Genomic DNA, 27,856 nt, shown 5'->3' with positions numbered 1-27,856 from the left:
ATTGCCGTAAAATATTTAAATATTAATTAAATTGTATTTACCATCCATAGGGATTTGAAAAAAGGCCTCTCGAAATATGACTGAAAGTCAGCATCTTAGTGGATCACACAATTCATATGACTGCATCGTCCAACAATCTAATGGAATTCGCTGCAATGAAACTGGCAGGAGTAACAACGAATCGGTTACAAAGCGAATTTTGTGTGAAGACCACACTAAAACGTCATTTTGCTACGATATTCATGGTCGAAACGAACCACCGGATGGTGGGACCCGCGCTTGGTTGGTGATGATCAGCGCATTTATATGCAATGGCGTCGTATTTGGAATAATTAACACATATGGAGTCATACACGCACTTTTGACCGACTATCTTACAACACAAGGCGATACGGAAGCATCGAGCAAAGCTGGTATGTTATGAACCCTTCATTGTTACTAACCAAGTATTGCCCGAAAATAATATGTTACAAAAATCCCTTCTTATTGATTACTACGATTCCAAGTATTATATACCCTATGATCAGAAAGTACCGGGAATGTTTAAATAAATCAAAACAGAGTTAAATTTCAGAATATGACCCGTCTGAAGCAACGCACATGTGCCAACGTTTAACCCAGTCCTCCATGCACCCCTGGTAGACCAACGAAGGGATGGCCTTCAGCTCCTTCGTCGCATTCTCTTTGAACTCCTCTATGGACTGAAATCTACTTCCACGAAGTGGTAACTTCAACTTGGGAAACAAAAAGAAGTCGCACGGGGCCATATCAGGTGAATACGGTGCTTGCCCGATGGTATTTACTTGGTGTTTGGTCAAATAATCCAGCACAATTTGCGCTCGGGGCGATGGTGCGTTATCATCATGAAAAATCCAAGAATTGTTTGCCCATATTTTTGGCCGTTTGCGAGGTACAGCATCTCTCAAACGCTTCAAAACGGATAAATAAATTGCGTTTTTTTAAATTACGTTTTTGATTATATGGTATACAGTGAAATCTCTCTAAACTGGAAACCGTGAGTTCACCACTTGTACCCCTTTACGGGTGGATTCCGCTTATCAGAGTTGAGGGGCAGAAAAATTTGGAAAAACCTTTTTTAAACCCGTGTGCACTTGTACAAAAGAGAATTATAATTTCTCGATATCTCGTAAAGTATCCATCAAACAATTTTAGGTTTATGCTCGTTGTCAAGGTGACATTTCATACTAAAAAAATATTTTGTTATTTTTTGAGCGTTCCATTCAGTTGTGAGTTACAGGGTGTTCACAATGGAAGCCAACAAAGAGAAAATTCGGTACATTTAACAGTGTTTCTTGACAAAGGGGCTGCTGAAATTGTGAATTGTGTTTGTGGTGTCGACACTGTAAAAGCTAATTACGTGAAATTTGGTTTCGTCGATTCCATTCAAGCAATTTTGATGTTAAGAAAATTTCGATAATGTTAAAAATGTCGATAAAGTCATAAAAATAATCGAAGTTGACCTGACTGGCTTGTTAGTAGTCGTAGCATCGCCCAGGAGCTAAAGATCGATCATAAAATAGTTTAAACCATATGCGCAAATATTTTACACAAAAATAATGTATTTATTTTTTCCCCAAACCAATATTATCCCTGTACGTTTATGAAATTTTGCCAACATTTGCTTGGCGTTCTTCCTTCAGTGGTTGAGCTCAAAGGTGAATTCATCAAGCAAGTAAGTGCCACGCATCAGTTATAAAACATATAAATAGTAATAATATTAAAAATTTATAAAAATATGGTAACACTTTTACAAAAATAGTGCGGCATTGGTGAAATTCAACTAATAAAGGTTACCAAGACTTTCCTCAAGCTACAAAATTAAAAACAAATATGCTTAGCTTTATAGTTAATAATCAAGAAATGTGGTAATATTTATTTGCTACTTTGTAATGCCATTTTCAATTATTATAGTTTTTTATTTTTGTTTACTTCTTTTTTACGTGAATTTTGTAGAGTTCATAAAAAATTTTGAATTGGCCATACCTTATTTTATAAGCATTTCTCAGCGATAAAAAAACAATAAAATGAGTCGCTAAATTACTTTTCCCATATATTTTCAAAAATAAAGAGAAACTAAACTTAAACTAAAACTCAAGTAAAATTAAATTTTGATAAACTAAATTAAAAAAAAAAAAAATAAATTAATAAACTTTTTTTTGACATGGTGAATGAAAATATTTAGTATGATTAATAAAAGCGTACAAATATATTGAAAAGTTTATTATTGTTTATTATGCTAAAATTGTTTTTGAAAGCTTATAGAAATCTTGCGCTAGTAGTATTATCACAAGAGCTCTGTTTTGATTTTCGTATAATTGCTCCGATAGTCTGTTTTAATAGATTAATAGATCAATGAAGAAAGATTTTTTTTTTCTAATAGCGGTCGCCCCTCGGCAGGCAATGCCAAACCTCCGAGTGTATTTTTGTCATGAAAGAGCTCCTTTTAAAAAATATCTGCCGTTCGGAGTCGGGGGGTTCCTCCATTTGTGAAACAACATAAAGACGCACGCCACAAATAGGAGGATGAGCTCGGCCAAACATCCAAAAATCTACCTTTTTATAACATTATTCTCAAGTCATTTGGTTTATTGGGTTGTTATCAGAGAACTGCAAGCGGTTGTATTTTTCTGACTTGCGATCCACTCACAAAAAAAGCGGTATCAATATGTACGACCAAAGCAAACTAAGCGGTGTTTGCGCTGAGCAGAACCGCAACAGAGCAGTAGATGTTCTATGTAGATCGTTTGTACATCCGAGTCTTTCTTTGTTCAGTCTTTGCTTCGTTTATAACTACCAGAGAACTGCAAGCGGTTGTATTTTTCTGACTTGCGATCCACTCACAAAATAAAAAATAGTTTAAAAAAACTAAAAAACACGCTTTTATTGCTAATCGAACTAAAAAGTAGAAAATAAATTTTAATGACAAAGAGACCTATAATGAAGTAATAGCAAATCGAACGATCAGTCATAGTCAACTACCTCAGAAAAGAATTATAACAAAAATTAAGATACAAATAGAGTAATTCAAATTAGAGTTAAAAGCGTGGGATGCTTGATATAGTAAATATTACAATCATTCTATTGGCAACTACCTATGTACACAAGGTTATGAAAGTGAAGCAAAATGCATCCCACGCTTTTAACTGTATAATAACAGCATAGCAACATCAATGCTCGAGTTTGATATGCAGCCCAACACCAACAAACATGATGATCACTACCTGCGCTTACCTTAGCAACAGCATGCTGGGCAGGCAGCGCAAATAGAAAGACTCTCGCCTGGCTTCACAAAACAACCGACTGCATAACAACAAACAGTGATCACTGCTTGCGCTTGGCTTGGCAACAGCATGTTAGGCAGGCAGACCAAAACACAACAATTGTTGTCTGGCCCAACTAACCATCCTCTGCATAGCAACACATGGTTGACATGCTTGGTAGGCTGGCCAACGGTACCACCCAATTGTCTATACTGGACTATTCGGCATGTTTCGGGGATTGGAAAAATCGTTGGCATAAGTGTATTTCATCGAGAGGGGATTATTTTGAAGAGGATGAAAATGATTTACAAGAATAAATAAAGATTTTTCATTTTACAACCAAATTCACCTTACTTTTTGCCCACAGGTAAAAAAAGAAAATATTAATCCTGGCAATCCTAATAAGGATAATGGAAAACTTTTATCAAATTATTGCATTGTCATCGGTCCTTGATAGGTGGTCTTGAAATTTTATTGAACCAGAGAACTGCAGCGGTGTAATGTTACTGCTTGCACACCGCTTCAATACTCTGTTTTTCTATAACTGAAACGCAAAAATTGCACAAATAAAATTTCAAGACCACTACTCATACTCAAACGCCAAGTGATTTGAGCTCAAGCATTCATTTCCATGACGGTCAAATGCAAAACCTGCTCTCTTTTTGTTCGATCTTCACAATACATTTTCAGAAAAACTGCACGCATTTGAGCGGAATCAATACCGCTATTACCGCGATTGTTGAGTGTATGAATATCTCGTATACTCGGGTGTTAGATTTGAAAGCAATCGTATATTCAACTTCGGCTAAGCGGTGTGACGTGTGAAATCTGTCAAATGAGGAAAACACCGCAAACACCGCGTCGTCATCCCTTGCAAATAGTGAGATTGTCTGCAGTATAATTCATAGCAGCGCAGGGGAAAAAAGGATTTTTATACATATTACATGTAGCAGTATTTTTAAATGAAAAGTTTTTTCTTTATTGAAGCAGTGATATTTTTTTATTGTATTATTGTATATTTCTATTAATTATGACAGAAAATAAAATGAACTTTAAAATAAAAATTGAAAACCAAATTCATTCTTTTACAAATTACTTATCGTACAAAAACAAATAATAATTTTTCTTTTAACTTACTTCTAAAGATACTTATGTATAAAGATATAAAGAAATTTTCTCAGCAATAAAATTTGAATTCTCCGCCATTATAAATCTTTTAAAAATAATCATATGTATAATCACATGCACACATTAATATACAATACATATCTGCAAGTAGAGTGATTCATGCCCTTTGTTAATGCACTGCCGACGAAAACAAAGATAAAAAACATAAATAAGAAAGTGGACTCCTTCGAGTGCTAATCATTTATGTATTGAGTGAACGCGCGATGGCATAGATATTTTTTAGCGGTACTCTTTTGCTTGTGTGTTATGATCTACCATATTTGTGCAGGCGGTGTTTTCAGTATTTTTGTCATTCGGTAGCGGTCATATGCAGCACCGCATAGCCGAAGTGATCGCACAAGCGGTAGTTATAAACGAAGCAAAGACTGAACAAAGAAAGGCTCGGGTGTACAAACGATATACATAGAACATTTACTGCTCTGTTGCGGTTCTGCTCAGCGCAAACACCGCTTAGTTTGCGTTGGTCGTACATATTGATACCGCTTTTTTTGTGAGTGGATCGCAAGTCAGAAAAATACAACCGCTTGCAGTTCTCTGCTCTTATGCCCGCACACACATGCGTAAAAAAGAGAATGGCACGAGACACCGCAGTACATCGTTGTGCGAGTGTTTAAACAAAAAGTGAGAGTGTTTAGAGATGCAAATCAAAAATTTTTGATATTTTCGTTTGACGCTTACTTTTTTGATCGTGTCGGAGTCTTATGGACAAAACAGCAGTGTTGTATTTAGCATTGAGGTTAGTATTTAGTGTGCGGTTGCCCAATAGTATATTATATTACTCGTAAACACCTACATATACTAAAAATAAGCACAATCCGTATGAAATATGTACATAAATAAGCAAAAAATTTAAAAATTTATATGTAAATGAAATTATTTAAAACTGATATACATAAGTAATTTAATAATAATAAAGTTATGAAGCCGAAAAACATAAGTTATAAATTAAAACATGACTTATTGCGATTTTTTAATATAACACAGAAAGTGGGTGACAAAAAAATTCTCAAACAACGAACAGATTACCTTTAATTTTTGTAAAATATCCCAAACTCAAATTTAATTCCCTTACCTACGCTTTTCAGTCATAGAATAATTACGTATATATTGTACAAATTTACATAAGCCAACACACAGTTTTCAATAAAATCTTTTATCTCTTTTCTTCTTTTTTTTTAACAAAACTGCAATAGTTGCAAGTAATAAAAATTCATCATTCGATGACGATATATTTACTTCTAAATACAACTGTGGATTGATCGCTTTTTGTTTTGAACGTCACCGGGCAAATGACAAGCACCCGACACGCACACATATAAAGTGCTGGACAAGCAATGCTGGACTGTCACCAGGGGCTAAATGTCTAAACAAAATAGTATAGCATTTGATAGCAACTGGTGGTTGTATACACAGCAGCTACTTTTAGATTAGCAATCTTTAGAGAACGACAGAGCTTCGGTTACGGCCTCGGACATGCTCGGCCACAAAAGTTCAGTTCGGCTTCGGAAAAATGCTGAACTTTTACCGATCATTTTTTTTTCGTTAAAATATTTTATGAAGTTTTATTTTTGGTAAACAATTTTCTAATACTGGCGCCAAAGCCTACATATTTGGTTGACAAAAAAAAACAATGCTTTGAAGTATCTTTTGCTTTTCTATAGAGTGGGAAGAGTGAGCAATTGCTTGCTTGGTGGAAATGCCGATAAGCTGTTTTTTTTTACATTACAGTATAAAATTATTCAATTATGAGTATTAAAAATTACTAGATGGATGGATGTAAACACAAGTTTTTTAAGTATTTTAACATTTTTTTTCTATAAGCCGAAATTAATGTGACTGAAACCTATTTACCTTTTTTGTCTTTTTTAAAATAAATAACACATTTATAAAAATTTCTTTCATTCCTTTTTATGATTTGTACATTTGAAAATGTTCGGCTCGGTTCTATTCGGGATCTATTAAAAAATATTCTCGCAGCAATTGTAGAAAAATCAGAGCGGAGCCCTTGTGTTAATACTACTAGCGCAAGATTTTTTTAAGCTTTCACAAACAGTTTAAGAATAATATTACCTGTTCAAAATATGTGTAAGCTTGAAAGAAAATACTAAATATTTTTATACACCATTTCAAAAAATAGTCTATTAATTAATTTTAGTTTTTTTCTTTTAGTTCATCAATATATTATTTTAGTTGAGTTTTAGTTTAAGGCCCTCGCCTCATTTGAAATGATGTTTTTTGGGTGTTTCTTTAAAAGCGTGTAAAACGGAAACGAAAAAAGATTTTTTTTATTTTAGTTGTCAGGATTTTATTTTTTGATCTATTGTTAAAAACTAAAAATTTTTTTTTGGTCATACGACTTTCGTTCAATAAGTAGTCAGCCTTCAAAATATGGTCTTCCAAAAAAGGGTATGTCGCTGGCAACACGGAATACGGGACTCACAGTTGTCTGAAATCAAAAAGGCAAAAAGGTTCTTCAGTATGAAAGTATCGTGTAAACTATATTATGATCTTTAAAAAAATTGATCAAAAAATATAATACTGAAAAAAAAAAAATTAAATATCTTTTTTCGTTTCCTTTTGTACGCTTTTAAAGAAACATCAGAAAACATCCACCATTTCAAATGAGCCAAGGGCCTTAAGTTAAGTTTATCTTTATTTTTGAAAGTATTTGGGAAAAGTAATTTAGAGCACATATTTTAATGTGAGAACTAGAAATCAAAAATAATATTGCTATATAAAATATGATATTATCAATTCAACAATTTTTTTATCAATTCTACAAAATTCGCGTAAAAGTAAAAAAAAAATTCGCGAAGTAAACAAAAATAGAAAATAATAGTAATTGCAAATGGCATTTAAAAATATCAATTACATATTACCAAATATCTTGATTGTTAACTATAAAGCTAAGCATAAATGTCTTGGTAACCTTCATTAGTTGAATTTCACTGATGCCGCATAGTATCGGTACAGCCGCATCTGTAAAATATTAAAGTTCAGTTATTATTTTTGTAAAAGTGTTAAATAATTCTTATATTTTTATTGAATATTATGTAGTATTACTTATACGTTTTATAACTGATTCACGGCACTCACTTGCTTGATGAATTCACTTTTTAAAGCTCAACTACTGAAGGAAGGACGTACGGCAAATGTTAACAAAGCTTCATAAACGTAACGGGATAGTATTAGTTTGGTTAAAAATAAATACATTATTTTGGCATAAAATATTTGCGCGAATAGTTTAAACTATTTTATCGATCTTTCGATCGATCTTTAGCAACTGGGCGATGGTACGACTACTAACATGGCGGTCAACTTCGATTATTTCTATGATTATATCGACATTTTCTTTAACATCAAAAATGCTTTAACGGAATCGACGAAACCAAAATTGCACGTAATTAGCTGTTACAGTAGCCATAACAGGCACCATAAACACCATCCACAATTTCAGTGACCTGGCTAGCATTTTCGTCTTTTCGCCGTTATCAAAGAAAAACTGTAAAATGTACGGAATTTTCTCTTTGTTGCCTCTCATTGTTAACACCCTGTAACTCACAACTGTATGGAACAAACAAAAACAGCAAAAGAAGTTTTTTAGTGTAAAATGTCAACTTAACAACGAGAATAAAATTTCAACTTTATGAGATATCGATCACTACAACCATCCCCACTCGATCACTTTATCTCCAAATTAATATATTGCCAAAAATATATAAGGAACGATTTGATCCGTCCAGTTTAGAATAAGGGGACTTCTATAACTACTGCGGAGTAGACAAAGTTACTGAACAAAAATAATTCAGTATTTTGAATACAAAAAATCTATACATATCGTTCATTTGCTGCAAGAGTGTCATAATTTTAATAATGAAAGCAGTTTTTGTGGATTTTTGCTTTAAATTTACTAGGCCTCCTTAAATAAAAGAAAAGGCACATTTTCATCTAAAATCGCCATACATTTTTTACGCAGCATTTCTCATACATTTATAAGGTGACTCAAAATTAATCATCCAATTTTGTTTTAAAATAACTTTTCTACTAAATAAAAAGAAAATAATTTGAGTGATGGAAATCTTTATTTTGATCTTTACGCGCTCCATTGCTTGCCTGTTTTTATACTGCAGTTGTCTAGTTCACCAGTGTTAAATATGATTGACGTACGACGCCATTCAATTCTCTTAGACAAGTTTTACGAAAATTAAATAATTGCTTTTGTTTTAAAGCTGTAACAAAACCTTCAATGCATGATGGAAAGAATAATGAGGCAGTCAAATCTCTCTCTCGCTACTGCAGTGTTGCCTAGCTTTGGATATAAAAACGCACTAAAATGGCCATTCAAAGACAATAACCCAACAAATTTTTACTGAATCACTTAAAGAACTTTGTATGCGTGACAAATTGTCTTTAAAATGTGCGTTTTCTTAAATAAATGTGTTATGCTTATGTATAATTTAATTTATGAGTTTTTTTTTAAGCGAGACTCTTTTGTTAAGGGAACGACTTTTTTGCTATATTTGAAGTTATGTAACTAGATAAGGTACTCTTTTTGTAAAAATGTCAGTATGGTTTCTTTAGTATTTTCTGGTATTTTGTTGTTTATTTTTACAATGAATATAACTCTTAATGTCCTATGTCTCACTAAGGATTGATGACCGGAAGAAACGATTACACCTCTATGGTTTTAATTCGCATTCAATAAATTCAAAGGCTTTTTAAAATGTGTAAAAAGGTTTTCAATCTTAAGAAGAGTTGAGAGAGGGGCATTTAATAATTTTGCATAACCTTAAATGGAGCCAAAAATTAAATTTGCACTTTGAAATTATCAAATTTTATAAGAGTAAAAATATTTTCATTAGCACTAAAGTCTTCTCAGAGTGACCTTTTTTAACCTTTTTTTGTTTAATAATATAGTTTGTTTTTTAACCTAAAGTTTCGGTAGCTTTAAATTAAAAAAAAGAAACAAACACGAAACTTCGCATTTTCTGTATAAAAAAGCACTAAATTTATTGCGAAGAGCAAATGGTTGGCAATACTGCACAACTCAGCAAACGTGACGTCACGTACGCTCTGATGGGTGCAATCTTCTTTCTATCATTCTTGCCTTCAATGTTTTTTAAACTTTCCGTAATGGTCCCGATTGCCGTAGCCTGAGTTATTCTCTTTGAAGCCTCAACCTACTTTTTTGCTGTCCTCTTAAGCGACCTCTTTTCATACCTGCGATTGGCGATCGCATACGAACTCTTAATTTTCTCGCGTCATTCAACTAAAGAGACAAGCATTTCATGGGTATTTCATCGCATACCATTTCAGTTCAAATATGTCTTTTGGGCAAAGCACTTCGCTGCTTTAATACAATCAAAGCATTGCAAGATGGTAAGACTTGAAAAAACGAATGGATGAAAATCACCAATGAGCTAAATAGAGACATCGAGGCAGTGAAGCGCAAAACTAAACAAGTGCGAAATGCGTGTGTTGCAGAAAAAAATAAATTCGACAATGTAGATAAATTTTAACTCTTAACTTAATTATTGCAAATATTATAAAAAAATATTTAATGTAGTAGAAAATATTGGTATTTCTCCGAACTTCGAACAGATTTCTCTATTCGCAAACTAGAGTTTGAGGGTCGTGCTACGGTAGTCTTTCCAAATAGGCAGGTTTGGATCGAGGGGAAAATCTGCACCGAAGCTTGCAATTCTGTCTTCACTAACGGTTCCAAGATGGAATCGGGAGTCGGAGCAGGAGTTTTCTCTAAATTAGGCAATTTGTCTACATATCTCCTTTAAACTGCCGAATATTGCTAGTGTTTTTCAAGTAGAAGTCTTTGCGATCCTGCAGGCATGCAAAAAGCTTAAGGAACGCGGGAACGAGGGAGATATTAACATTCTCCGATAGTCAAGTCGCGGTCAAGGCTCTGACGACGCAATGGTGCAGAACGAAATAAGTAAACTCCTGTAAGGAGGTGATCAAGTCCCTTGGGTGTGCAGATAATATTTTTTTGATCTGGGTTTCAGGACATGGGAACATAGATGGAAATGAAATTGCTGATGAGCTTGCTAGGAAGGGGACTGAATTGGCCTCAGAGACCTCCTACCCTGACAGTTGTTAAAGGGGAACTGTACAAATGATTTCTCAGGAAAGCGCAGAAAAGATGGAGCTCCATTTCTTCATGTGCTATTTTGAAAACCCTTTGGCCTCAATACGATATACGAAGGACTCAGAAAGTCCTTTGGACTCCTCGCCATTCGATTTCCAAACTTTACCGGTCACTGGACAATCGGCACACACGCGGAAAAGCTACTTGAGGAGTACCAGACTGGCACTTCAACCCTTTCTACCTACCCAGAAAATATTGGATATTCAAATGATGCTAATTTAATATTCATTGTATTGTAAAAAATAATAATTAATGGACTATTAATAAGTTCGTGCGGTTTTTTTCGAAATTTGAAACTTTATTGACGTAAAATGGTTACAAATTTAATATTCAAAGTATTGTCCATCGCTTACTACTACTTTTTCCCATCTTTCTGGCAATTCACGGATTCCCTTTGTGAAAAATTCGGTCGGTTTTGCCGCAATCCACGAATCGATCCATTTTTTGACTTCATCGTAATTACGGAAGTGCTGGTCAGCCAGGCCATGTTGCATCGATCGGAAGAGATAGTAATCGGATGGCGCAAGGTCTGGACTATACGGCGGGTGGGGTAGGACATCCCATTTGAGCGTTTCTAAGTATGTTTTGACCACTTGTGCAACATGTGGCCGAGCATTGTCATGTTGCAAAATAACTTTGTCGTGTCTATCGGCGTATTGCGGCCGTTTTTCTCGCAGTGCTCGGCTCAAACGCATCAATTGTCGTCGGTAGACATCCCCCGTAATCGTTTCATTCGGTTTCAGTAGCTCATAATACACAACACCCAGCTGGTCCCACCAGATACACAGCATAACCTTCAGGCCATGAATATTCTGCGCCGACGTCGATGTTGAAGCATGGCCAGGGTATCCATACGTTGCCCGACGTTTTGGATTGTCGTAATGGACCCACTTTTCATCGCCAGTCACAATTCGATGCAAAAAACCCTTTCTTTTGTGCCGTTGAAGCAGTTGTTCGCATGCCATAAAACGGCGTTCAACGTCTCTTGGCTTCAATTCATACGGCACCCAATGGCCTACCTTTCGGATCATTCCCATGGCTTTTAAACGTTTGGAAATGGTTGATTGATCAACTCCCAAAGTTTTTGCAACCTCTTCTTGCGTTTGAGCCGGATCTTGATCGAGCAATTCCTCCAATTCGGTATCCATGAACTTTGGCGGCGCACCCTCGCGTTCTTCGTCTTCCAAGCCAAAATCACCACTTTTAAAGCGTGCAAACCACTTCTGGCACGTTCGCTCAGCTAGAGCATGCTCACCATAAACTTCCACCAAGATACGATGACTTTCGGCTGCTTTTTTCTTCATATTAAAATAATGAAGAAGAATTCCCCGCAAAAACACATTATTTGGCACGAAATTCGACATTTTCAAGTGTGGTAAAAATATTGTTGTTTACGCTTCAAATAAAAAACTTATACTGACGTTTGTGCCTTACGACAGTAGCTCTCCAATGAATGTTTGGAAATGTGGATCGATGGAATAATAATCAAGTTACGCCATCTGTTGTAAAACCGCACGAACTTATCCATAGACCTATTAGCTATAAATGCCTAGAGGCAAACTTCATTATTTTCCCAAAAACCTTCGTTCTTAATACTGGCCTAATAGCCAGTGTGCTAATTAAGTTAGGGTTATATCGCATATATCCCCTATAAATTAAAATAATAATAATAAATGAAATGATTTGCTTATCTTACCCTTCATAGTATTTCTTTTGGCATGACCAGTTGGACTAGAGACAACTTTGAAAATAGTATTTATGAAAAGGTGGTCTCCAAGGTGAGGAACCTATTCCGATTTTTTTCCAAACTGTACTATCAACAACAATTTCAATATTCTCCTGTTCATTATTTTCTTTCCTGTCATCTTCAGAATCAGTCAGCAACCTTATTCTCTTTCCTCTTCTACTTGCACTCAAAACATCTTCCTCTTCTCCTTAATTTTTCACGATTTCATGGTCACTTTCGAAAAATTCATCCAAGTCATCCTCCCTTTCAGATTGTGAGCTTTCTTCAATCTCCTTTATTCTTGTGTTTCTGGATATCCTTAGAAGCTGATAGGAATTAGGACTGCGAAGTAAATACCAGAAATCCAAAACTGCGTTGTAGAATGATCTTCAATGAATATAACGAGAACTTCTCTATTTTCTATTAAATCTGAAAAGGGATGGTCGTAATATAAATTAGAATTGCAATGGTGTTGAAAAATGGTTTCGATCTTAAGTGCAAAATGATTTAAAAATGTATATTTAGATCATAGATGAGCTGAAGGAAAATGATACCACCAAATAAATTTTAAACTTAGTAATAATTTCAAATTAATATTTTTAAAGGTGACACCTATGGTAGAAATAGTCTTAACAAACAGGCTTATCTGAAATCGGTGAAAGAATTATGCGATAATCTTGCAACTACATCGACCTGTTGATCCTGTCCAATTAGCCTTTAAGGCTAATACTGTAATTTTTTTTCCTTTAAAGTGCTGTGATTTTGCAAATTTCAATCTTTGTCTAGTGCGATGTAACACTTCATACTTAAAAATATTATTTGCGACAGTAATTTGGTAGAAAGATGGCAATTAAAACATAATAAAATGTCCCACCGGTCAATGACTGATTTGCACAAGTAATTTTAAAGGTTTTTTTGTGTTTTTTGTTTGTTTTTGTTTTTGTTTAATTTCATTTGTACATACGAGTATATGAAGACTAAACTAGTTACGGTGAGTTCGATATAATGCCAATGAAGTAGTAACTGGGTCAGCAGCTAACGAAGCAATAGGAGGCAGCTGCGGATTTCCAACCGATGAAGCCTTATAAATGAGTACTTTACCTTAAAGTGCAACTTCATATTTAGCTTAAATTTCTTGCTTTTGCTTAGCAATAGCTTTTAATTGAATTGTAGATTTGTTCGGCGTTGTTACGATTATAAATTGCAATACAAATGTACGCACATCCATCTCTAAAATCGAAAATTGAAAAAGTCATTTGGCGGAGTAAATGTAAGACCGTTGAAGACTGAACGTTCAGAAATTAATTATATTAGAATGATTTCGAGTACGGATACCATCAATATACCCCATCTTAGATGCAGTTTCAATATAATATTATAAACATAATTAAGTTTTCTATTGAGACGAGAAGCGCAGTCAGCTGTGAATGGCTACAACAAAATCTTCATAATTTGAATCTACTACGCACGTATGTCTAAACCTTTTTATAATTTTTTAGGAGAATATATATATGTACATATATGCAATATTTATCACACTTACAGGAAGTAGTGACCCACAAATTGCATGCAAAGGCTTTGCTAGACGACCTTTTGTATCGGATGTTTGTTTAAGAGCTTGAGAACTTAAAATGATAATACAAAGCAGATATTTCATTGCAATGTATTTTTATTATTATGATCTGTTAGATAATTTCATGGCATTTATTTCTCGAATATGATATCAGACATTTGTCCGCCGCTGCTACGAGTAAAATGGTCTATTCAAACAATCCAGTTTTTGACAACTTTTTCCCATAAATCTGGCTGTATGGCGTCAATAGGGGCTTGAATATTTCAATAAAACGATTGTTAAGCGCCTTTTATGCCAAGTTCAGCCGTCTTCTTGGCAACCAAATGTCGTCGATGTTTAGCTGAAGAATTTTTGGAATCACAAATTCAGTTAGCATGGCTTGAAGCGCACGCCCTTCATTGTAACGGTAGCACTTCCTCAATTCGAAAGAAATAAGGACCGATGATACCGGCAGTGCTCTATGAACTTCGAGAAGAAATTTATTTTTTTCAAAGTAAATTTATACAGTTTGAAAGCGTTGTTCTGACATTAAATGATTGCCAAACCTAATATATATATAATTGGCACTTAGACCCTTTTTGGATATTTGACCGAGCTCGTCCTACTATTTGTGGTGTGCGCCTTAATGTTGTTCTACAAATGGAATCCAAACCTTACAGAACAGAAATATCAACGTATTTTGTCATTATGAGCTGTCAAACCATAGTTATCGAGATCGATAGTTCTCATGCAGCTAAAAAATTACCCGATACTGAGTAATCAGAAAGTCGGTGAGAGCACTTAGCTAATTTTTATATACAAAACTACATATCTGTGTTTCCAAAAGTATGCCAATCTGTAAAGAAATCAATGCACTTAAAATAAAAAAAAGCTTCGGTTAAAATTTATGTATTCGGCAGAACATACTTAAATTCTAACCAAGCATATTTTGCATTCAACCAACCATATGTTGGCTAAGAACCGATGCATGCCATGCTTGAATAGCTCAGCCTGGCGCTTGCGACTTTGTGTTCCGACAACCGCGTTTTTGGGTCATGGAACGACAGTCCTGTCGTCAACGGTTGGGTCATCAGAGTCTTCAACTTTCCTGTGGCATCCACTGCAGCCATCATTCAGCAGCTGCAAGAATTGTTACCCTTATAACCTCTGAACGCCAATCACTAGAAAAACACCTTCTGTACGTCTCTCAACTTTGTGACAGAATTTTCTCTCATTTTTCCTATCGGTCAGCATATCAAACTCTCACATCGGCTTCTTGTTGCTTGTTTCGGATAAAATGTCTCTCTTATCGTACCAATTTTTTTTGCGGGTTCGCCGAAATCCCATTTTTTCTATGGCCGCGGTCGCATAAGGCGAGAAATGTGGCTCCATTTGGCCTCTGGTAACGGTCAAGCATTGTTTGACAAGAACTTTATATGTGTGCGTGTCGGCTGATTGACGCTAATATCTAAAATTTTTGATTTTCATCATTCAAAAGCCGACAACAAGTATGTGTGACACGACGACACCCGACTGCACTAACACACACAAAGCTCAGTCAAGCATGCTGGACCGTCTCCCGAGGCCAATTGGCTGGTTATCGGTTATGTGTGGTTTTATGGTTATATCAGCAACAACAAAATACATTTTGGAAAACTAACCAAAGTTTGCAATTTATGTGGTTACGAGCATTTTGTAGTGTTTTAAAATAATACGAATTTAGTTTGACGGCCACACAAAAAAAAGAAACCTAAGCGAACGGCATTACACAGTTCCATGTTGGAAGTGTTGGTATATTTACTTATATACTGTGAATATAGCCGTGTTCACAATGCAAATAATTGTTACGACTTACCACAAATTGGGCCAACTAGCGTTCACGGTGCCCAAAAAAAAAAAAAACTTACAAGGAAGAGCAAATTGGAAGAGCAAAACGACATTTCATTCTGAGGTGAAGCTGCATATTTGTACTGGACGAATTTTTCTCAGCAAAAAGAAGAAGAAAGTAAATATAGCTTTATTCGAATTATTTAGTTGATTGTGATAATTTAAATAAGGTACTAACAAAAACAAAAATAAAAAAAATGATTGGAGCACCGTATTAGGCATTCTTGATGTTAAAGAAAATGTCGATAATGTCGATATAATCATAGAAATAATCGAACTTGACCGGATGATGTTGATGTTAGTAGTCTTAGCAACGCCCATGAGCTAAATATCGACCATAAAACAGTTCTAAACCATTTGCGCAAAGCTGGATTCAAAAAGAAGATCGATGTCTGGGTGCCACACTAAATAACACCAAAGAAAAAAAAAAAAAAATTAGGGATCGAATTTCCATCTGTGAAGCCTTAGCCAAACAGAATGAAATCGACCTATGAGAAATGGGTCACATACTCGCATGATAATATTATGTGAAAACGATCGTGGTCAAAGTGTGATGAAGCAGTTCAAACGGTAGCCAAACCAGGACTAATGGCCAGGAAGGTTCTGCTATGTGTTTGGTACGACTTGAAAGGAATCATTTATTATGAGTTGCTTCCGTATGGCCAAACGCTAAATTCAGATCTCCACTGTCAACAACTGGACCATTTTAAGCAAGCGATTGACCAGAATTGGCCAACAGAAGAGGTGTTGTGTTCCATCAGGAGTTTCTGGCGAGTCACTACAGACGTGTCTGGAGCTGTAGTGACTCACCAGAAACTCCGAGAGCTTGTTTGGAAAGTTTTAATGCATTCACCATATAGTCCGGACCTGGCACCAAGCCATCCACGCGATTACCACCTCATTCCCTCATTGCAAAACTTCCTGAGTGATAAGAAATTGGTATCAAGAGGAAATTGTGAAAATTGATTACTAGAGTTTTTCGCCAATAAGGATCAAGACTTCTACGAGAGAGGCATTATGACAACAAACCGGGCAATCCGAAACATCTTAAATAAAATTTTGAATTTTACGCAAAAATAATGGGTTTCTTTTTTCCCAAGCTAACATACATACTTTATTGAGTCCGTCCAGAAATACCATCCAGAGGGATTGCATTAAAAAATGTTTTTCGGAGCATAAGAGAGTTATGAGAACTTCATTACTTACCAGAAAGAAGCAGAAAAATGAAGTGCTTGCTGTGCTTTTTCGAGAAGTTTTACATACATTTTTTTTTAATAATTTATTTATTTTTTAAAGCTTCAAGAAAACTTTCATGCTTTTTTTTAATTTTCAGCAATGTCTCAGCTTGAGTTATTGCAGCTTACGCAAGCTTCTTTGAAGCTTCAGCCTGCTTTTTTGCTAGGCTCCTGGAACGACCTCTTTCTGTTACGAATTTGGTGTCTTTCAAAAGATGCGAAAATTTGTGGTTATTGATCTGTTCGGGGATTTTGCTGTGGTTGGTTCTATTATTCCGGTGGCTACTGCTGATGCTGGGAGTATATGGCTAATAGTGTTCATATGGGTGGTTTTGCTCCTGGTTTGGGAAGAGCCATTGATGGACCTCCTCCAGTCGTATTAATGCCAAGAGCTATACAATTAGGGTTGCTGCCTTTGACATCATTAGGTCGAGGTCTTCTCTATTTCCTTATGCTTCATAAAAAAAACACCTTTTTATTACCTTTTTATTTTTTGATAAAAACTACCTTTTTGTTTTCTGACATAGTCTCCTTTTAGGCCTATATACTTCGTCCACTTTCGCTGTTCTAGTTTGTGGATCCCTCTCTAATAATATTATAGAATTTGTCCAAGTCTGAAAAATAGTCGATCGTTTCTGCAATCACCTTCTCGTCTGAAAAAAATAGGTACTAAAAAGTAAAGTAAAAAAAAAATCTTTTTCCCGCTAGCCATTTCTTCAAATTGTGGAACAAATAATAGTCCGTGTGAGCTGAGTCTGGAGAATAGTTGAAATCTATTTCTATCTTTCGTTGTCGTGATGGCAAAGGATTTCCATTTTTTGAAAATCACTTGACTTCCTCGATTGAAGCGAATGCTAAACACAAAGAAATATACCAATCTGACTGAACTCGGTGTGTATTCTTCCAAAAGATGCTACTAACTACACATAACTTCGATACGTGCCAGTAGTGCCATCTCTCTGATTTTACTTGGACTTTTCCAAACTGCCCTCGATGCCCCTTTGACGTCGGTGGCGACAGGCATTATTTGTAAACTTTGTACGAGTAATTCCAATGTTTTTACGAACACAATTAATTGTAGGGCTGCAATTATTGACGTCGCCAAATAAAATTTTTTAATTAGCACAAAACAACTTAAAACAAAGTATTTGTAATAAATTCAAATGCTAAAAATCGGAACTTAAAAGAATAAAAAGCTGCCTTCCGTAGCGTAGTATCGTAGATTTTATTGCAGGATTTTTGAAAATTCCCGTAGAACCCTGTCAGCTGATTGCTCTCTCACCACACAGTGTTGCTAAGCAGTACATTTCGAAATCATTTACAAAATAAACTTATTATAGAAAAATTATAATTTTTATTAAAATAACTTAAAAAGACTGTTGAATAATGTTAATTATAGCTAACTGAACTATTTGCATTTGTTAGTTTTTGGCTTTGGTTTATTAAACAATGAAAAATTGTAACTGATAACGCGGATGTGTGAAAAAGTGTGTAAGCAAAAATATCAATGGCAGCATTGTGTAGATACAACCAAACACATACACACACAAACCGATGTATTATGTAAATATGTAACTAAAAGAACGGAGAACAACTGCGTGATGAGTTTTGCTCAGTTTTGTGCTCGTTAGGGGCTGCGGTAAGGGACTACGTACGTCGGTCACTGTTTTCAGCACTGTTTTTTTAAATTCGTGAGTAGATCGAGCAATGGGAGCATTAGGTGAATAGTTAGTTCTCACAATTTCCCCATATAACGGAAGTAAGTTATGAAGAGTACGTTGGGGAACATTAATTTGATCCAACAAATACGGACAATCAACATGCACTATTGACGATTTTGTAGGTAAAACGAAAGCTTAGGATAGACCTACCTTTTTCAAGAGATTTACAGTTTAAGAATAAAGGCAAGAAGGATATAACGGTAAGAGTTCACAAAGTTTTAGTGAGCGAAGGGCGAATTTAAGCAAGACTTTTTATACTCTCTCACATATACTTAAAAAGATTGGCCACCCTAATGCATGCAAACAAATGTGCGCTCACATATGTATGTATGTGTGTACATGTGCATGCGTATGCATAGACGTATCTTAACGCTATTTTTATATATAAACATTCCGCTAGATCTTATTCAAGCTATCAACTATTACACAATTTTTAAAGACATTGGCGCTACCATTGACAATGACAATGCCAGTGTTTTTTTTTCTAGAATCGGATATTTTTGGTTCCTAAACGGGTGATCGAAAATGCTTCATTACAATTCTCTGAAAATAGCGTATGTTCGGAAGTGTTTTATGAGGAAGAGAATGCAAAAAATTCTCAAAAATCAACGCGCTTTTTGAACGACTTCAAACTTACACTTTGTTATACTAAAATTTAATGGGCTATAAAACAGCATAACCGGCACTTTTCTAATGATTCTGTCCTGTTATTTTACTAATGAATCTGATCATTAAAAAGCTGAAAGTTTTTAAATTTTGTAAAATTTTTCAGGAGTTTGTACAAAGTTTGGAGCTTTGATTTATAAGGTTTTACAATGAACTACACATATTAAAAAAACAAAAAAAAATTTGCGAAAAAAATTTGGCATGAAAAGTATTGCGAATAGTGTAAAAAGTTAAAGTGACTTAATATTGAATGCATATCTCCATTAAACAATTTGTATAGCGATGTGCAAAGTCAAATTACTGGTTCAAAACTCCCTTCAAATAGACAAGCACTTGTTTTATTCGTTTTTTTATTGTTTTACAATATTCCGCAAGTCAAGGGAAAGGCACGAATTGCAACTAAGTCGTTGCCGAACAGTGTTAAGAAAATAGTAAACTTATACAAAGTTTGGAGAGATTTACAAAAAAAAAAGGAAAATTGGAGAAGCGAAAGAATTTTTCTTAAAGCAGGAAAAGAGTTTCATGAAAAAGTAGAATTTAATAACTTAATATTCGTCATACGCCCTGTCAGACCAATTTACTAATTTTCTTCAGATGCAAATTTTTTGACTACACATAAATTGTTCTAATAGAAAGCATATCGGTTTGTACCCTTGTATTAACAAATGGGTTGAAAAGTCACGCGCCATAACACATTCACCTCTTTTTCAATTAGTACTAACTTTAAAAAGACAGCTGTTAAAATTTAATGATATTCTATACATTAGTTTGTGAGTTATTGTGCTAAGAGTGACGCTACTTTTGTTATTTACAAAACAATGCATCAAAAATAATTTCGTGTTTTAATTTTGCACTGCTTCTTGATGGGGAAAAATACCGTTCAAGCGTAGCAATGGCTGGAAAAGTGTTATGGGGCGGACTCCGCTCCATCAGAAACAACAATAAAACGATGGTTTGCTGACTTGAAAGAGAGAGGTCGTGGTCGTAGAAACAACGATGATGCATCCAACTGAGGCGGTAACTCCAGGAAACATAAAAAAGCACAAAATCGTTTTGTGTGATCGAAAAGTGAAGTTGCGTGAGTTAGCTGACATCGTAAAGATATCAAAAGCACGAAGCACGCCTTGGTTCTGTATTGCTTGAGCATTTGACTATGAAAAACCTCTGTTCATTGTTGACTCAAAACAAGGCAACGCATCGGGGCACAAGTCAATCAAAACAATGGCAGAACTACATTAATTGAACTTCGAATTGCTTCGAAATCCACATTATTCCCCAGATTTGGCTCCCAGCGACTACTGGTTGTTCGCAGACCTAAAAAATGCTCGCCGGTAAGAAATTTCGCTCAAATGAAAAGTTTATCGCTGAAACTGTGACCTATTTTGAGGCAAAAGATAAATCTTTCCACAAAAGTGGTACTGAAATGTTAGAACGAAGCTGGAATGATTGTGTTGCTCTTAATGGAATTTACGTTGATAAATAAAGCTAGTTTTGACCAAAAAAAAGTGTTTTCTTTGTTATGCCCCGGACTTTTTAGCCCATGTCTAATATTTTATAATTAATGAGAGTAATGAAAAATTAGAAACCTGTGCAAAACTGCTGATTCGAAAGAAAATTTGGGAAAACCCTTTTTGGAATTTGTCGGAGGAACCTACATATTTTCCTGGGTAATCTTTAGTTGGAGGCATAAAAGTCACTGGTAGAAGACTCTCTGGAGTACTTAGTTCTTTGCTGTTCAAATTTTGAATTGACTTTTGTTATCTAAAACAAATGAGTTTAATAGTCAAAAATACCTTCTACTCAAATATGAACGAGACGGTATCAATAAAACGGTCCGCGGATGACATATGGCAAGAATAAATTTTTTATTTTTTGGTAGGACTGTTATAAGCTTACATGGCAAATTTCAGCGTGATATGTCATATAGTTTGTTTTCTGTGCTACTGTAAACAAGTCAAGCTCGAGTGTGTTCTTCGAATTTAACGATGGAAATTCAAGTTGAACAAAGAATTTGTTTGACATTTTGTTATTCCAACAAAATTTCGGCTTCAGACGCCTTAAAACTGTTGCAGACAACCTATGGGGACTCTGCTCTATCGCGTGCACGTGTTTTCCAGTGGTACAAATCTTTCAAAGAGGGCCGTACATCGGTTGAAAACTTGCCTCATGAACGTCGTCCAGCAACATCAGTAAACGACGAAAACATCGGAAAAGTAAAGGAAATTGTGCTTGAAAATCGCACAAATCGCAAAATCGGTTAACGCTGAATATTATTTAGACGTTTCAAAGCGTTTGCGCGAGAACATTCGTCTTAAAAGGAAGGAATTGTGGGACAACAAGTCATGGTTCTTGCATCACGATAATGCACCAGCTCACACATCACGTCTTGTTCGCGATTATTTGAACAAAAATAATGTTAATATCGTTCCACAAGCACCGTATTCGCCTGATATGGCTCCATGTGACTTTTTCCTGTTTCCCAAGCTCAAGTTGCCGCTCCGTGGAAAACATTTTGAGACAATTGAAGTCATAAAAGAGAATTCGAAGAACACACTCGAGCTTGACTTGTTTACAGTAGCACAGAAAACAAACTATGTGACATATGACGTTGAAATTTGCCATTAAGCTTATAACAGTCCTACCAAAAAATAAAAAATTTATTTTTGCCATATGTCATCCGCGGACCGTTTTATTGATACCGTTTCGTTCATATTTGAGTAGAAGCTAGATAAAAATGTTTAATCTTTCGCAATGCAAAAAAACCTATCGCATTAAAATTTTTACTTATTTTCTATTCCTTTTTCTTTTTTTATCCGTGGCAACTAGTTAAGAATGAATAAACTAACGATCAATTTTCTTTGGTTTTTGTATATTACAATTAATATGATGATGCTTTGCACAGCAAAGGAGGTGATTATTGCATGAGGTGGTGCATTTCAACCTATAAAACCATTTGTGTTGATCGATAAGGGCTGAGGCTTACGGAAGTCTATGCCATCTGGGACGAGGCATAGTGGTTAATTGAGAAAAAGTTGCTGGGTAGCGGTATTGCAATTTGTAGTCACAGTCAAGCTGCACTGAAAGCCCTTGCTAACTAACGGTGCTCTTCGAAGTTAGTCGGTGAATGTAAGACAAAACTGAACAGTGTTGCAAAACAGCACAAAATTAGTCTTATTTGGGTGCCTGGACATTTTGGAATTGGTCGGCAAACTGGCTAATGAAGGCTCTACAAGCATACCACTAGGCCGTGAGCCCTTTCTAGGTGTCAATTATGTATCAATTCAACTATGGATTGACGACTTCATGAAGTTTACTCATAGAAGACGTTGGTTTGAGTTGGGTTCCTGCAGAGTAGCCAAGTGCTTTGTGAAAGAAGCGAATAAGAAATTAGCGACCTTTCTCTTAAAACTTAGTGAGAATGACTTGAGGGTGCTGGTGGGTGGAATCACCTGGAACAATGTCTGTGGCCAGCAAATAGTTATCATGGGAATCATTGGCCATCCAATATGCTTATCCTGTCTTGAGAATGAGGACAGTGCAGAGTATTTTCTTTGTAGCTGTCCGGTGTTTTCTAGAATCAGACTTAGGCTGTTGGGTTGCGATGTACTGAGTATGAATAAGGTTCACACTTTTTCTCTTCCGGATCTCCTAAGATGGATCAATGAATGCAAGAGATTTGTGGATGAGTGACCTCAAAACAAATTTTTCCATCTTACCACCCAAATTTTATATTTCCTATCTCTCTATTCTTTCTACTGAAATCTATCCGGGTGTAGTACAATTGTCTCCTGACTGAGTGCTTGGACTTGTCCAACCCCCCAGAAATCTAATCTAATCTAAGGGCTGAGGCTTTGCTGTTGACATGATGAGATAGCCTATTCATATGAGATGGGGTATTTTTTCTAATTACGACGTCAACTGCTTCTATGTCGAGAATTGTCAAGGTCGCTGATTAGTACATACCAGGGCACATCGCAAGAATTATTCCGGAACCTTTGGATTTGAAGTATGTTTTAGGGGCTTGAACAACCCCATAGTTGGATGTCATACGTTTAAATTGGTTTTAGTACTTACTTATAGAGAAGTATTTTATTGCAAGTGGTTAAGCCAATATATGTTTCTGAATTTAATATCAAGTTTGATATTTATTCTTTTCTTCGTTTCGTGAGCACTTCATCTGAGTTTGGTGTCAAGAATCGTACCCAGGTGTTGTCATCAGGGTTGGTCATTTTTCACCACCACAAAACTTATGGCAGGACTATACATAAATAAACGGAGGGCAAGTCTCATATGACTTAAAAACTGAAGATTTAGTGATAATGAAACTATTATTTTAATTACCACACATTTTTCAGTTTTTTTTTTATCCGTTTTTTGTATTAATTGTTTATTGCACTATGTCCAATGCCATAAGTCTTGTTACAAGTTGAGTCCGTTATAGATGTGAAATTATAATATTTTTTTTAATGAAGTTAGTTTTATTTAATTATGTAAATATGAAACAATAAAATTAAAAATTTTCATTCGAAATGGCCACCATTTGGTTTTTCACAAGCCGGTTTCAATGTATATTGCTGTGACTCTTCAAATTTCTGTGAGGTATTCAGCAGGCCATTTTCTCCAATTCTGGTCACAAACTGTAGTCCAATGGATACAGATCTGGACTTACAAACGACCAGATGCCCAATCTTCTGCGGCTATGAACCCAGGAATATTGATTTTTAGCCACTGCTTGGTGGTTTTTGTCTGATGGGCTGGAGCGGAATCTTGCTGGCAGATCCAACGCTATCCATTCAAAAGAACACTGCTCAACTGCTTTACTGCGCCTTCTTTACCCCTTTTTCGCAGAAATGAATAGATGTTAAAACTTCTACAAGACACTCCCCACCAAACCATTATGGAGGCTGGATGGTGGCCACATTAAACCCTTGGAACAACATTTTTGGCGTCCTTAGAAGCTTTAGCATCTATCGCGACTAATTTTCTTCAAGCGCATTGTCGAAAGATGACCAGTTGCGCAACAAAAGATTTTTTAAGGGAGATCATTAAATAGTCTTGACATGGATCTGGTCGATATATTCATTTCCCTGGACATGATTTTGTGTTTTCTAAAGAGATTTCTGCGAATTCTTTCTTAACGGCTTTATGGCTGCACTGGTTCGAACCACGCAAGGATGACCACTTTGTTTTCTGTCTGTCATTTCGGACGTTTGGGAAAACTTATTGATCGTGCGGTAAACAAACGTTCTCGAAATATTAAGTTTTTCCAGCAATTCATAAATCTCACTTGCACTTTTGCCCAACTTCTGTAATGCAATCACTGCAATTCGATTTTCCTTAGCTCATCACTCCATTTTTGTCGACACAGTTGATTTATTCAAAATTTTAAAATTACTTCATTATAAAGTCATATTTAAAGAATATTGTGTGAAATTTTCATTGATTTTTATGAAGAAATGAGTTGGTGGCAGCGAATCTTCGCGGACGTCTCATAAAAAAGTTTTATTGCGGTGTCCCTCAGAACTCATTACTGGATCAACTAAAATCAAAAAACCAAATTGATTTCATCAGCTAATAAAGTTTAGCAGGTAACAACGTCGAATTTTTTTTTTTTTTTTTTTTAAATTTTTTAAAGCGCTTTGAAGTCAAAACACCGATTTTTCATAAAAAAAACTTGAAAACATTGTTGTTTTAAAATATGACAAAATTAAAAAAAAAAAAAACTCGACGTCATTACCTCGTGAATAAAGTAAAGAAACAAAAAAACCAAATTTGAAAAGAATCGGTGCAGTAGATATGAATCTACAGTGGACACCGACCGTAAAAAAGGCAAGTGTGAGAAAAACGCGTTTAAAGATTTCGGCAGCGTGAAATCCGGTTGGAGAGGTAGATACTTAATCCTTTGTGTGTTTGTCAATTTTACTCCAATGCACTTCAAACTTTCACACAATAATCTTAAGATGTTATAGAATAATTTACAAAAAAAAAAAAAAAAAAAAAAATGGAAAAAAAATACCATACTACCCTCTTAACAAGTGAAATTTGCCACTCATTTATAAGTAGATAATGCATATGAACAAAAGTGAGAGTAATGGAACTTTGTTTTACGAATTTTTTCTCGCCATATGCAATGCAAAATTTGTCACAGGATTTATGGCAAGACTAAGTAAATATAGTGCCTCGGTAGTCTAGCTTAATTGTATTAGCCTGCCATTCCAAAGGTTGTGGGTTCGAATCCCACGTAAAGCATGGTCCTCCAACTTTTCCAAATTTAATTACCTACTTTCCCTGTTTCTAAAAAAGAAAGCAAATCTCATTCCTCAACCCCAAAAACTTATCCTTTCCATCCTTACCCGCGCACAATAATCATCGCATTATTTGCATTGTAGCTGCCAAAACAAACCAAAACAAAGAAAAACACACAGTTACACATTGCAGCAGTGGTGCCAGCAAGAGAAAGCGAAGGAGTCAACCATCTGTGCGATCCTTTGGCCGAAAAATGTGAAACACAGATGGCGCTCCAAGCAGTAAGAAGGCGTTGTTTCTAAGCAAGGAAAGGTGGGCGTTCCCACTACTTAGGACTTCTAACCTTGTCAGGAATCAAAATAGATCAACGAAACCAACGCAATACTGAGTCTTGTCGAGGCCCTATGCTCCCGAGAGGAGGGGACAAGGAAAAAAAAAGTATATGTAGTGGAAGACATCTCATTCTATTGTACGTGAAGTCAATATGAACGGATATTGTTTCATTTTATTTGATGCGCTAAATAACTGTCCACTAATGCATTCTGTTAAAATGTTTTTGGCTTTGTTTATACTCGCATGCACTTTATATATATATAACCGCACACCTGTATTAAACAATTTCATTTCATTTCATTTTTTTCTTTTCAGCGCTTGTTGGCTCGTTAACTATTGGCACCACGTTCTTATTCTCACCAGTTGCTGGCGTTCTCACCGATAAGATAGGCCTACGCCTGACTACTTTAATTGGCGGCTTACTCTCCGCCACAGGACTTCTGCTTTCATCATTCTGTACACAGAACATTAGAGCTCTTTATTTGACCTATGGTGTCATGTTTGGCTTGGGGGCCGCATTGGCTTACACACCAACATTGGCAATTTTGGGACATTATTTTAAACGCTACCTTGGAAAGGTGAATGGATTCGTTGCGGCTGGCTCCAGTGTGTTCACCGTCATATTACCGCCTGGCTTAGACTATCTGTTACATAAATATGGATTGAAAACAACTCTAAACGTAATGAGTTTGGTGTCGTGCTTCATTGTTGTATGCTCCTTTGTTTATAAGCCCTTACATCCACCACCTCAACCGCCCCAAAAGAAACCTGGCCGCTCACGAACAAATTTACTTCTACGCTCGCTTATTAATGTAAATATTTGGAAGCGGAAAAAATATGTTATTTGGGCGCTTTGCGTTCCCATAGCGCTTTTTGGATATTTTGTGCCTTACGTGCACATGATGAAATTCGTACAGACGACATTCCCAGATGAAAGTGAGAACCTGCCTGTGATGTGCATTGGTGTAACGTCAGGCATTGGCCGACTAATTTTCGGCATAATATCTGATCTGCCTCGAGTGAACCGCATATATTTACAACAGTTCGCGCTGACATGCATCGGTGTGGTAACTTTACTGTTACCGTTAACGAGTTCGTATTCTATGCTTATCGTTTTCTCATTGGTAATGGGTCTTTTTGATGGATGCTTCATTTCTTTGCTTGGCCCGATAGCTTATGAGATATGTGGGCCATCTGGAGCGGCGCAAGCAATTGGTTTTATATTGGGATTCAGTTCGTTTCCATTAACGATCGGACCACCAATCGCTGGCTTGATTTACGACAGCACCGGTTCATATACTACGCCGCTGCTGTTGGCGGGCATACCGCCCATATTGGGCTCAACATTAATGTTCCTAATAGGCTGTGTACGGGATAAAACAGAATCCGAACCAATTGTTCTAATTAAGGTCAACGAGAACTTCAAAGGATGTATAGAAAAATGACACGACGATATATGTATTGTAATATTCAAATTCTGTGCATATGTTTGTATGTATATGTAATTTTGCATTAAGACGAATTAGATCAAAGAGATATTTAGAATAGAAATTGGAAATATTTTATTTGTAGTTGCATTGGATGTAAATAAACTGCCTTGATCGTCGATCACTAACGAATTCAAATGTCATGCTTTAAATGGGACACTTGGAACAACTTTTTTGCGTTTTTATATAAGTTTTACCATAGATTTTGCGGTTTTGCTTATTAAAAACTTATTCAACAGTGAACATTTTCTCATCTGTGAAAAAAATATTGTCATGGCCGTTGACCGTGTGTCACCGAAAAAGCTGCTTGCATTTGCCACGACTAATTTTCTTCAAGCGCGTTGTCAAAAGATGACCAGTTGAATGACGGA

The 27,856-nt window shown here is 35.7% G+C and overlaps 1 protein-coding gene across 1 annotated transcript; it reads left to right on the top strand.

Annotated features, from left to right (window-relative positions):
• Positions 1-33: 33 nt before the first annotated feature.
• LOC129252900 (monocarboxylate transporter 10) lies at positions 34-27,617 on the top strand. The gene is made up of 2 exons (XM_054891053.1): positions 34-413; positions 26,314-27,617. The coding sequence occupies exons 1-2, from the start codon at positions 77-79 to the stop codon at positions 27,441-27,443; spliced, it is 1,467 nt and encodes a 488-aa protein (XP_054747028.1). The 5' UTR covers positions 34-76; the 3' UTR covers positions 27,444-27,617.
• Positions 27,618-27,856: the final 239 nt, after the last annotated feature.

Source organism: Anastrepha obliqua, chromosome 1 (assembly GCF_027943255.1).
Source record: "Anastrepha obliqua isolate idAnaObli1 chromosome 1, idAnaObli1_1.0, whole genome shotgun sequence".
Classification (NCBI taxonomy): domain Eukaryota; kingdom Metazoa; phylum Arthropoda; class Insecta; order Diptera; family Tephritidae; genus Anastrepha; species Anastrepha obliqua.
The sequence above is the reverse complement of the archived record's forward strand: the minus strand, read 5'-3'. Positions and strand labels throughout refer to the sequence as shown.